Source organism: Ictidomys tridecemlineatus, chromosome 15 (assembly GCF_052094955.1).
Source record: "Ictidomys tridecemlineatus isolate mIctTri1 chromosome 15, mIctTri1.hap1, whole genome shotgun sequence".
In the NCBI taxonomy this organism is placed as follows: domain Eukaryota; kingdom Metazoa; phylum Chordata; class Mammalia; order Rodentia; family Sciuridae; genus Ictidomys; species Ictidomys tridecemlineatus.
In genome coordinates this window covers 6,347,176-6,359,631 of record NC_135491.1, presented here as the reverse complement: position 1 = coordinate 6,359,631, position 12,456 = coordinate 6,347,176, and the positions used below count along the sequence as shown (strand labels likewise).

The following is a 12,456-nucleotide window of genomic DNA, read 5'->3' as shown; positions in this document are numbered from 1 at the left end:
TCCTGCCTCATCTATTCCTGACACAATGATCACCCTTTTCGGTCTTTCGATTTCCTACCAGAAGCCTTGCTGCTCGGGTCAGATTTCAGCCTTCTCATTTGTCCACCTGCTTTTCACTCCCAACCAGGAACTCCCCACAGAAGGATGTGCCCCTTCACTCTCCACTCGCTCACTCAGCTAGCATTTCCCTAGGCTCCCTGTACTATCAGTGTCAGGTCACAGAGCTGACCAGGACTTGGTGCTCACCCTTGTCCATGGGGGAAATGGACAAGTAAGGAGCTCCTGGTTGTGGCCAGTCCACCCTAAGGGCATCTGGAAGGCCTCCTGAAGGGGAGCTGGCTCTCAAGGGATAGACAGGAGTTCCTTGGTGGGGAAGGAAAGCAGAGCAAGCAAGAGGTGTGGTGGGGGTGCAGGTATGGGATGACAGATGAGCATAGCAGGCTTTGAAGAGCAAAGAGCAGGTGCATCTGGACCACTAGGAGGACTTTGGGGGTAACATAAATTTCTTAGAAAAGAAAAGAAGCAGAGGCTGGAGAGCTGGGGGAAGTAAGGCCATTCAGAGCTGACACCTGAGTCTAGGGACTGTGACTTTGTCCTGGAAGGTCTGAGGAGTCAAAGAGGGCTGTGAGCAGGGTTAGCTCTGAGTGGAAAGACTCTTCTGGTGCAGGAGGCTGGGCGGTAATGGAAGAGACTGGGGTGAGGGTTCAAGAAGAGGATGGGTGTGGGCTTGGGCTTGGGCTGGACACAGAGGTGGGAACATGCAGTGGGGTAGGAAAGAAGGGAGTGTGGATGATGATAACACCTGTGGGTCTGTCCCATGACTTGGGGCTGGTGGAATCATTAAGAAGAAACCTGGGAGTACGAATGGGTTTAGGGAAAGATACTAAGCTCAATACAGCTGAGGGGACATGGCACAGGTCTGGGTTGCAGGAAATAGATTTAGGAAACATCACCTGGGTGATCAGTTTTAGTCAAAGGTATAGAAAGGTGAGGTAGTCCAATTCAGAGTGCAGTGGGAAGGGAAAGCTTGTGGCAGGGGAGCTAAAGGCAAGAGCCAGAGGCAGGAGATGATTAGGGACCACTGGGAAGGTGGGGCACAGAAGGTCAGGGTAGAGGAGGACATGGGGACACCTACTTTGTGGAGAGCCATCTGGTAGATTTCTTCAGGTGAATGACTCTTCTCCTTGGAGCTCAGGTTGTAACCCAGCTTCTCGGGCATCTTCTCTACCACGTAGTTCCGCAGCTTCATGTCATTCACTTCTGTCCATGTGTTCTCATCATATTGGGTAAATTTTGTCAGATTGAGTCCCAGGCTCTTGCAAAGCTCCTGAAGGATCCTGAGGGTGTGGGGGAGGTTGGGTGAGGGCCAGAGTTGGCAGTCCTAGTGGGGTTTGGAGGAGGGAAGTGTGTATGGATGTGAGGCTGGGGTAGACTTGGGATCATCAGTGCTGGGGATGGGAATTAAATGTGGACAATGTTGAAGGCTGAGGGTGGAACGAGGATGAGGACTAGGTCAGGAGCAGGGATTGTTTTCCCTGGGGATGAAGTTGGAGCTCAGATTTGATTTGAGAACAGGAACAGAGTTCAGGATGGATAGAGGTTAGGGATGGGGAAAGGGCCAGAGGCAGTGGCCACGCTTGTGCCTGGGGTCCTGAGGGTGTTGGGAGAGGGAGAACTGGGGAGGCTTGAAGGGGATGGGATAGTACTGGCTTGGGCTAAGGGCTCTGGCTGTATAAGATGACCTGAGTCCTGCAGCAGGTACCACAGCAGGGCTGGTGCCAGGGAACCATGAAGTTAGGAGAAAGATCAAGTTGCAGATTAGATTTAGATCCAATTTGTGTGGGACATCTAGGTGTGAGGGTGAGACACTGGAGTGCTGTGCTCATTGCTAGAGCACTTGCCTAGCATGCATGAGGCTCTGGGTTCCATGAAAACAAATGAAGACACTGGAGCCTAGAACTGGGATAAAATTGGGGTTCTGGTTGTGTCTGGGTACAGAGGTGGGGTTGGGGGCATCCAGATCAGGCCTCACCTGTGGGAGTTGGGCATGCGCATAGCTCCCAGCTCCCCAATCCAGCCTGTCTTCCGGTCCCGGAAGGTAAGGATGCGGCCCCCAATTCTATTATCTGCTTCCAGGATGGTGACCTGAGAGATGAGGGGAAAGTGGGGACCTTCAGTTCCTTCTACTGAGCTTCCCACCTCTGCCAGACCCTCCCTTCCTCCATCCTACAGTGGTGTGATCTAGATCAGAAGATTGCTTTCTTCCTCCTTCCTCTCCTCCTCTTCTTTCCCCAGCCCCAAGTACAGGGTACTGAACCCAGAAGTGCTCTACTACTGAGCTACATCCCCAGCCCTTTCTATTTTGAGACAAGGTCTCAGACTTGCAATCTTCCTGGTTGAAAGATTCCTTTCTTTATGGGTGGTGAGAGGAGCTGGGAAGAACAGAAAATGGGCATTTCCATGAGGAAGGCCACTGGCTGGATTGCAGAGGGACTTCCCAGCTTAGGAAAGGAATAGGGTGATTTCCCATATGCATAGAATTCCCTGGGCTGGCCCATTCTCATTCTTGGATTTCAATAGGGAACACTGTGGTTAGACCTCAGGTGTCACTTCCACTTGGAGTTTCTACCTCTATCAAACACAAATCCCCATCCTGGCTCCCACCTGATATTTAGAGTGATTTAGAGCTGGGTGCAGTGGTACAGACCTGTAATCCCAGTGACTCAGGAGGCTAAGGCAGGAAGATTGCAAGTTTGAGGCCAGCCTCAGCAATTTAGCAAGGCCCTAAGAAACTTAGCAAGACCCTATCTCAAAATAAAAGATAAGTAGCTGGGAGTGGTGGCACATGACTTTAATTTCTTTGGTTTGGGAGGCTGAGGCAAGAGGATCACAAGTTAAAAGCCAGGCTCAGCAATTTAGTGAGGCCCTAAGCAACTCAGTGAGACTCTGTCTCTAAATAAAATATTAAAAAGGGCTGGGGATGTGGCTTAGTGGTTAAGTGCCCCTGGGTTCAATCCCTAGTACCAAAAACCAAAAAACCAACAACCAAAAGAGTGATTTAAGCAAGGTACAGTGGCTCATGTATGTAATCCCACTGGCTGGGGAGGCTGAGATAGAATTGCAAGTTCAAAGCCAGCCTCTGCAATGGTGAGACACTAAGCAACTCAGTGAGACTCTCTCTCTAAAAAATATACAAAAAAGGGCTGGGAATGTGGCTTAGTGGTTGGGTACCCCTGAGTTCAGTCTGGCAACCTCCCTGGACTGGAAAGTACCAGTATGAAAAAAAAAAAAAAAAAAACAGACTGAGGAGTGGGACTGGGCACGTCAAAGATCTCTCAGGGCAAACGTGTTAGAGCAGGGGTTTCAGGAGAAAGGATAGGTCTCTTTCTACCCCCACCACTCTGCCTACACAGGTAGGATATGGTGTCCTCCACCCAGGACTCCCAGGGAGACTGTAAAAAGCACTTCTCACCTTGTGTCCAGCATTGCCGAGCACCTTGGCAGCCACCAGCCCAGCCACGCCAGCACCAACTACAATCACTTTCTGGGGCTTCAAGGTTCGATTGAGGCCCAAGGTCACCACCTTGAGCAGCTGCTCGTAGTCAGGATCCTGCATGCATTTCTCAAAGGGGTCCTGGCTGAAGGCCACCTTCCAGTCCAGGGAGGCTGCCAGACTGAGGAGGATTGGCACAAGGGTGAGGAGGCGCAGGGCTGAGAACAGGAGGAAAGGGTCAGTGCACACATGGGGGCAGGATTCTGCCCCGCTTGTCCTATGGCCCCTCCCCTGCTTACTTACCTAACTGGGCCATGACTCTCAGGTGGGAGATGCTGTCTGGGGTGGAGGAAAAGCAGGGGCCACTGTGACCAGAACCTGTGTTCTCCCAAGCCTGACTGTCTCCCTGTGGAGTGCCTGGCTAAGCCCTTGCCCTGTAGCCGTCTTTCTCTCTGAGCTTGTGTGTCCCCTGACTTGGCCCTCCTTCTCCTGCCTGCCTGCCTCTGCTCTTATCTCCCGGTTTCTGCCCCTTTCCCCGCTGTTTCTTCTCTCTGCCCTCCTTCTCTGTCTTCTCATCTGACAGTCTCTTGTTTCTCTTTGTCCTCCCCTCTCTCCCTCTCAGTCCAGGTCTCTGCAGGCTCCTCTCTCCATACCCTGACACCAGCCTCTGTAGCTCTACCTTCAGTTCTCTGAGGACTAGCTGGCTCTGCTGCCCCTCTCTCTTCTTAAACTAGCTGCCCCCCCCCCTTTCTTTGGGCTGGGGAAATGAAACTGCTTGTTTGGAATCTCAGATGTCAGAGGCTAACAGAGGCTGCAGGGGCAGCCAAGGGGGAAAGGGGTTGGGAGGAAGTAACTCACTCTATTTTCTGATAAATTGGTATTCAGGTAACCATGCTGAGGGTGGGGACTGCCCCCTGAGCCTGCCCCATCCTAGTTACCAGGTCCCTGTTTCTACTTCCCCTGTGCTCTCTGCTCCTGGACTCTTGGGGCAGGGGGACCAAGGGTTTCTTGTCTTGGGGCTTCATGTGCCTGGGCCAGACCTCCTTTCTCCTGAGTCCTTCCCTCTGTTAGCTATGGCTGTGCCTGCAGGGCCCCTGCTGGCTCCATTTCCCTTCCCGTATACCATTCCAGCCTTAATTTCCCCTCTATGGAATGAGAACAGCAGTGTTCTCTCAGGCAGCAGTGCAGTGGGCAGACTGTGGGCTCTAGGTCAGCCTGCCTTGGTCCTGGATCCAGTGCCTGCCACCCTTTGAGCAGGGTCTTGCCCTCTCTTTTTTTTTTTAAACTATTTTTTTTAATATTTATTTTTTAGTTTTTTGGCGGACACAACATCTTTGTTGGTATGTGGTGCTGAGGATCGAACCCGGGCCGCACGCATGCCAGGCGAGCGCGCTACCGCTTGAGCCACAGCCACAGCCCCCAGGGTCTTGCCCTCTCTATGGTCCCTATGTGCTGCTGTCAAGTGGGGGCTGTTACAGTATAATGGGATGGGGTGCATCCTGGTAAGATCCTATAGACAGCATCTTGATTAGACTAGAACCTGCCCCTTTGGTCAGCTACTGTGGCTGCAGGGACATTGGGGCTTCCTAAGTGGCCACCTAGCAGGTGAATGCTTGCCCCTCCTTTCCATTCCTGCCTTGAGAATTACCATGTACTCCGTGCAGGCCACAGTGTGGGGTGGCACCTTGAAGAAATGGCTTCCAGGAGCCTCTACCTTTGTTCTTTGCCACAAGGTCTTCATGTCAGGCAGCAGTGAGACCAGGTGACTTGGAGTCATCTCTGAGCCTCTTTTTTTCTTTTTCTGGTACCGGGGATTGAACTCAGGGGTACTCGACCACTGAGTCACATCCCCGGCCCTATTTTGTACTTTATTTAGAGACAGGGTCTCACTGACATGCTTGGCCCCTCATTTTTTTTTTTTTTTTTTTGCTGAGGCTGGCTTTGAATTTCCAATCTTTTTTTTTTTTTAAAGAGAGAGTGAGAGAGGAGAGAGAGAGAGAGAGAAATTTTTTAATATTTATTTTTTAGTTCTCGGCAGACACAACATCTTTGTTGGTATGTGGTGCTGAGGATCTAACCCGAGCTGCACGCATGCCAGGCGAGCGCGCTGCCGCTTGAGCCACATCCCCAGCCCCTGAATTTCCAATCTTCCTGCCTCAGCCTCCTGAGCTGTTGGGATTACAGGTTTATCTCTTGAGTCTCTACACTTAAGTCCCTAAACCAATGGTGAAGAAGCAATCAGGGATTAGAGAGAGGGAGGAGTGGCTGAGGAGAAAAGTCAGAGTCAGCTGGTTCTCTAGCTAGGGTGGGGGCATTACCAAGAAAGAGTAGGCTGGGAAATTCTGCAGTAAATCAAAGGAGGATGTGGGTACACAGGAGGACTGGGTGCATAGGAGTGAGTCAGAGAAATTGATGAAGGCGTTGGGGAGGAGTCACCAAGAGGCAAAATCGGTGAGCTGGACAGATCCTGAATGCTGATAGAAAAAGCTCAAGTCAGGGGCCAGGGTTGTGGATCACTGGTAGAGTGCTTGCCTAGCCTGTGTGAGGCACTGGGTTTGATTTCTGGTACCACATAAAAATAAATAAAATAAAGGTATTGTGTCCATCACAACTAAGAAAATATTTAAAAAAAAAAAAAAAGAAAAAAAAGCTCAAGTCAGCATGAACAGCAACAAGAGACTAAGGGACCTGTCCCACTGCAGTCTCCACTTGGGTTACCCTATGCTCAGGACTTTACATGCACTGTGATCCTTACAAGGCCTGTATTTGACAGATGAGGAAATTGAGGCTCAAACACTGCAAGGAGGACCACAAGGCTCAAAGGGGAAAGACTTGCCCAAGGTTCAACAGTGGGAGCAGTTGCACTGGGGATTCCTCAATCCTTGCTAGCCTGGCTCCTGACCTGAAGACCCTGGGCCTCCATATCCTCATCACATCCTACACCAGTTAAAGGAACTAGGAACCACCATGAAAGGGTGGAGGTGGCAGAGCCAAGGGTTACTAACACACATAAGGGCAGGTGTTTGGGTCCCCAGGGTGGGTGAGTGAACCCCCCTTATCCTTCTGGCAATGGGCTACTCTGTTCATTGCTCCCCCTTACCTGGCAGAATCTAGGGAGCAGGAGGGGGGCATAAATGGAGGGTAGGGTCCTACTGCATAAAGCATTGTAAATCCTGAGCTACTGATAGCAGCTACTGTTTAGTAGTATTTAACTGTAGGCTAAATACCTTTTACAGTGAAGAAAACTGGGGCCCAGCCAAGTCACTAGCTAGAGTGATGAGCCTGCATTTTATGTGTGTGCAGCCTGGCTGCAGGCTTGTGTTCTCAACTGCTTCTGCTAGAACAAGCTCAGATTATTATTATTTGTTGTTGTTGTTTTTTGGTTCTGGGGATTGAACCCAGGGGCACTTTAACACCTAGCCACATCCACAGCACTTTTTATTTTTTGTATCTTTTTTTTCCCTAGCCTCATTGGTACTGACAATTGAATCCAGGGGCACTCTACCACTGAACTATATTCTCCTGTCCTATTTATTTATTTATTTAGAGACAAGGCCTTGCTAAGTTGCTGAGGCTGGTCTCAAACTTGCAATCCACCTGCCTCAGCCTCCAAAGCTGCTGGGATTAAGGGCATATGCCACCACACCTGGCTCAGATTTATGCGTCAGGGTAGGGTCTCTTTAGTTTGGCACTATTGACATTAGGGGCCAGATAATCTTGGGTGGAGCTGCTTTGTGCACTGCAGGCTGCTGATTGGTTCCTCTACCCACTAGATGCTATAGCACCCTATCCTCCACTACAGTGCAACAACCAAAAATGTCTCTGGACACCACCAAGTGTTCCCAAGGGAAATGGGTAAAGTGAGGGTGGAATCAGGGAGGTATGGGCCACAAAGAAGAGTAGTAGAGGTTAGGCTTGGTGTCCTAGGTGTGGGCAGGAGACAGGACAGGATGCCCAGACAGATGGCCAAGGTCAGACAACAGGGTGAGAGGTGGGGTGGTACTGAGAGAGGGCCACACTAATTATCTGTTTGCTTCCTTAGTTTTGGGAAATCCTGGAATTTAAGATGGAATTTCAAGAAAACAACTTTAATCCTTCTAGGTAGAAACGGTCTTTAGGGGGAAAAAGCGTACCAGGTGGTTTAGGTTTACTTCCAGAATCATAATGATAGTTCTAATGGGATTTAGGTCATATTCACAGCAGCCAAAGACCTGGCTCTGGCCCCACTGGAGGTCTCTGTGGCCCAACAGGGCAGGGAATGCTGATAGTGACCATGCAGACATCCCAGGGACTGGGCTACTGCCTGACATTTTGTAAGCTTTTCTCTGAGTCTATCTGAAGACCCTGAGTGGTCAACATTCAAATTTTCCCCAAGCCAGGCTTGTAATCCCAGCTACTCGGAAGGATAAGGCATGAGGATCCAAGTTTGGGGGCAGCCTAGGTAGCTTTGTGAGGTTGTGTCTCAAAAACAAACAAACAAACAAACAAAGGGATGGGTGTAGCTCAGAGAGCTTGTTTAGCATGCATGAAATCCTGGATTCCTTTCCAGCACTGAAAAAGCAACAAAGCACTCCAAAGTCACAGAGGAACAGGGATTACCCAGGGAAAAGTCATGGGTCCAAGCCCTGGATGCAGGGGGCACAGGGAGCAAAGAACAAACTTACCAAAGGCCCCTGATATTTTGCCTGACCCTCAGAAAGGGGTTCTCTTCCCACAGAGCCCTCCTGTCCCTCCCTCCCCAGTTTCCAGAACACCCCTGGACCCCAGATGCAGGGGGAGGGGGCACTCACTGCATGGCCGGCTGTGGGGGGCTTTCTCAGTGCCCATGGCCTTTCTGGTTAGCCTGGGACAGAAGTCATCATCAGACATATGCAGAACTGGAACGAATGGCAGTGGCTTTGTCGTGCTGCCCTTGTTGGGTCAGAGATGCCAGGTCCTGGTGTGGGTTAGAGTAGTTGGGAGGCTGTGGGAGGGCAGACTTTCTTTCCTAAAAGTGTGTTATCATGGAAACTTTTCAACATATATAAAAACAGACACACTAGGATGATGAAGCCAAGTGCTTCTACCATCTCATAGCCTTGGTTTCTAATTACATTTTATTCCTTCCCAAACTGGATTATTTTGAAGCAAATCCCAAATGTTGTTTTATAAATAAACACTTCAGGATATTTGTCTAAAACAGGGAAAGGCAAACTTTTCCAGTAAATATTTTAGGTTTTACAGGCCACATTTTTTTTTTTACTTTTTATTTATGTATTCTAATTCACATGTCTCTGTTTCAATGTACCCATATTCAAACCAATATATAAGTGAGGGTGTGGCTATGTTCCAGAAAAGCTTTATTCACAGTAACAGGGCCATAGTTTGCCATTCTCTCATCTAAAAGATAGGAAATTACTTGAGATTGAATCCAAGGGCACTTAACCACTGAATCACATCCCAGCCCTTTAAAAATATTTTATTTAGATCCAGGGTCTCACTGAGTTGCTTAGGGCCTCACTAATTTGTTGAGGATGACTTTGAACTAGCAATCCTCCTGCCTCAGCTTCCCAAGCCATGGGAATTTCAGGTGTGCACAACCCAACAAGAACTTACTTTTTTTTTTTTTAAAACTATAATACCACTATCACATTTTAAAATTGCAGTAATTCTTTAGTATCACTAAACCAATGTTCATATTTTCTCAATTGTCTCACAATTTTTGTTTGAATCAAGATCAAATTGGAGTTCACAAGTACATTTGAGTGATGAGTGTCTGTCACTTTTGGTTTTGTGGATTTGGTGGTTTTTTAGAACCAGGGATTGTGATGGGGTCCTTGGGGACCAGGTGAAGTGCTAGCAAGGCTGTGCAGGTCTGGTTGCTGCCACAGGAAAACCTTTTGGTATTCATGGAGGTTGAGGCAGATGGTGTCTTGAGGTGAAATGGGATTAGGGGTACCCAGATAAGTCACTGAAGAGACCAGGTGTGTAGTGCTGTGGGACAAGTCTGGGGAAGCTCGAGTTATTTTGGCCTATGGGGAGTAGGGGGGTTTGCAGGGGCTGGCTGGTGTCCCAGAAGCAGACCTGGCTCCCAGGGTGAGGGATTTCACTCTTGGAGAAATTGCATAGAGAGCCACTGTCCCTGAGGTTATGAGGGCAGACTTAATTTTTTAAAAAAATTTTTTGGGTACTAGGGTTTGAACCAACAATCTACATCTCCAGCCACCACCACCCCCACCCCCACCTCTTGTCTTAAATTGAAGACAGGGTCTTACTAAGTTGATGAACTTGCTGGCTTTGAACTTGCAATCCTTTTGCCTCAGCTTCCCAAACTGCTGGACTTTTTTTTTTTGTACCTGGGATTGAACCCCGGGGCACTTAACCACTAAGACACATCCCAGTCCTTTTTTATATTTAGAGGCAGGGTCTTGCTGAGTTGCTTAGGGCCTCCCTAACTTGCTGGGGCTGGGTTTGAACTCAAAATTCTCCTGCCTCAGCCTCACGAGCTGCTGGATTTATAGGCAGCATGCACTACCATGACTGGCAAGGGCAGATTTTTTTTTTTTTTTTTTTAAGTTGGACACAATATCTTTATTCATTTATTTCTGTGTGTTGCTGAGGATCGAACCCAGGGCCTCGCATGTGCTGGGCAAGCACTCTACTGCTGAGCCACAACCCCCAGCCCCAGATTTTTTTTTTTTTTAAAGCTCTTAATTTTTGGGTTCCCTAAAATTTAGAAGCAGTGGCATGCTGGACCTAGCTCCATCAGATTCACAAGAGCTGATTTAAATTTTCAGGGTTTTGTTTTTTAAGTAACTCAGTCTTAAAAAGATACCTACAATTTAATAAATATTATTATTTTTTACAGTACCTAGGGATTAAACCCAGGGGCAGTCTACCACTGAGCTCCATTCCAGGAAACCCAACTTCCTCCAGAGTTGCTGGGATTACAGGCGTGCACCACCTCTTCATATTTGAGTTATGTTTTACCCTATTACACATGCTCATGAAGTGAATGTATTTTCTGAATTGGTGTGTGTCCGCTCTCAAATCTGTGTTCACCAACCTCATGTGGACAGCTAGAAGTCAGCTGTGGTGTGAGGAAACACACCATGCAAACTGGCATCTACTGCCTTTAGGCTTCCCCACTCCCAAGACTTACTGTTAAGACACTATCAGCTTGCCACTGCCAGGGAACCATCTATTCCCAACCTTCCACAGGGGTCCAAGGCTACTCTTCTTCTGGAAACTTATACCTGTTTTAAAAATCTGACCTTTCCCATGCAAGCTGAGCCTGATGGTTTAAGGACATCATCTAGGGGAAGGGTCTGGGCTGTAAGGTGAGGGTCATCCCTAACAGGGTAAAGGAATGCAGGGAGAGCTTTTGAGAATCACCTTTAAAAGCCTTGGATTCCAAATCTAGTCACCACCTGTTTGTTGTCTTCATAATAGTTAATGAAGAGGAACTTAAGAGGAGGGGCCAAATGCTGGACTGGCAAGGAAGCACATCTGCCTGTTTTCTTCCTGAAAAGGGACAAACTGCAGTTATAATGAAGCCATCATGCTAAGGGAGGCCCCAGTAGAGTGCTAATCCTGTTTGTTCTTGGGGACCCTCCCTGACTCCCCAAGGCCTGCTGGGGCCATTTCCCTATGGATCCAGAGAACTATGCACAGTGATCCATATTTATCTTGCTTGTGTTCTTCAAAGTGGGGTGCCCAAGGTCCTCCAGGGTGTGAGAAGAAAATATTAGAACTCCAATTTGTTTTTTATTTTTTAAATACAAGAAAGCTGAGAGTATAGCTCCGAAGTAGTACATGAGGTACAAGGCACAAAATCCCTCCTGCCCGCACCCCCACCTGCACACACACAAAAACCCAACTATAAAAGTAATTAAGCCTTACCCTTGTTTAATATGCAAAGAAATAAGAATGTTATATATTTTTTTGTACTGGGGGTTAAACCCAGTGGCCCTTTACTACTTCACTCAGTCTTAGCAAAAATTCATTTGAGATAGGGTCTCCTCAGTTGCTTAGCGTCTTTCTAAACTTCTGAGGCTGGCCATGAGCTTGTGATTCTCCTGCCTCAGCCTCCAGAGTTGCTGGGATTACAGGTGTACGTTACTGGGCCTGGCAGTGACAGGGATATTAAACACACACACATGAAACGTTTGCTCAAAATAGTTTTTTCTCTTCACAACTGAATGGCTCTTGCCAGTGATGGGCAGAGAAACATTGCTCCATTTCCTAACTACATTGCTAGATCAGAACTGGTGTAAAGCACATGTTCCAAAAATGGATAATGAAGGAATGAACACAGTGAAACAAGCAGTTTTTTTTTGTTTTCTAGGGGAAATTGAGGACTTCCTTTGGGCAAAGGGATCAGACAGGCAAAAAGGTCCACAGCAGAAAAAGGACAGTTAGCTGGCAGAGCTTTTAGGGAAAAGCCACTAGGGCAGTCAGGGCTCCTCTCCTCTAGTTCATTCTGCTTCCTCTCCTATGGCTTCTGCTGGAACTAAACTCTTGGTATTTAATTTTTTTTTTTAAGTTGTTGATAGACTTCATTTATCTATTTATATGCAGTGCTAAGAATTGAACCCAGTGCCTCACATATGAGGCAAGCACTCTACCACTGAGCCACAACCCCACCCCTAAACTCTTGTTCTTTAGTGCCAAAGATAGTCCAAGGAAATAATCACAGATAGTCCAAGGAAATAATCACTCATGACCTCAACTTTGGAAAACTTCTGGAAACTGGGCCATAAATCTCCAAAATATGTGGCCCAGCTTAGTGTTGAACAGACTCTGGAAAGCCAAAGGGCCAGATTCTCCATCCCCCAGAAGAATGAGACTCAAGTACTTGAGATCACTTGAGCCCATGGGGGTCTGAGGCAATGGGGCTTTACCTGCAAAGTGCCCTCCCATACAAACCCACACTCTAGAGCTTCACCTCTTCACCACTGAAGCATAACCTTAATCCCACAGCT

General features: G+C 48.1%; 1 protein-coding gene across 11 annotated transcripts in view; it reads right to left on the bottom strand.

Moving 5' to 3' along the window:
* Il4i1 (interleukin 4 induced 1) overlaps positions 1–12,456 on the bottom strand; it is a 38,601-nt gene that overhangs the window by 2,785 nt on the left and 23,360 nt on the right. For 2 of the 11 annotated variants that reach the window (XM_078031601.1, XM_078031598.1), the window contains 5 exons: positions 10,868–10,996; positions 8,284–8,480; positions 3,473–3,711; positions 2,033–2,145; positions 1,136–1,337 (listed from right to left, as the gene is read on the bottom strand). In XM_078031601.1, coding sequence (XP_077887727.1) covers positions 1,136–1,337; positions 2,033–2,145; positions 3,473–3,711; positions 8,284–8,362 — 633 coding nt within the window. In that variant the 5' untranslated portion in view covers positions 8,363–8,480; positions 10,868–10,996. The other 9 variants (XM_078031602.1, XM_078031599.1, XM_078031608.1 and 6 more) reach the window with 7 other exon arrangements.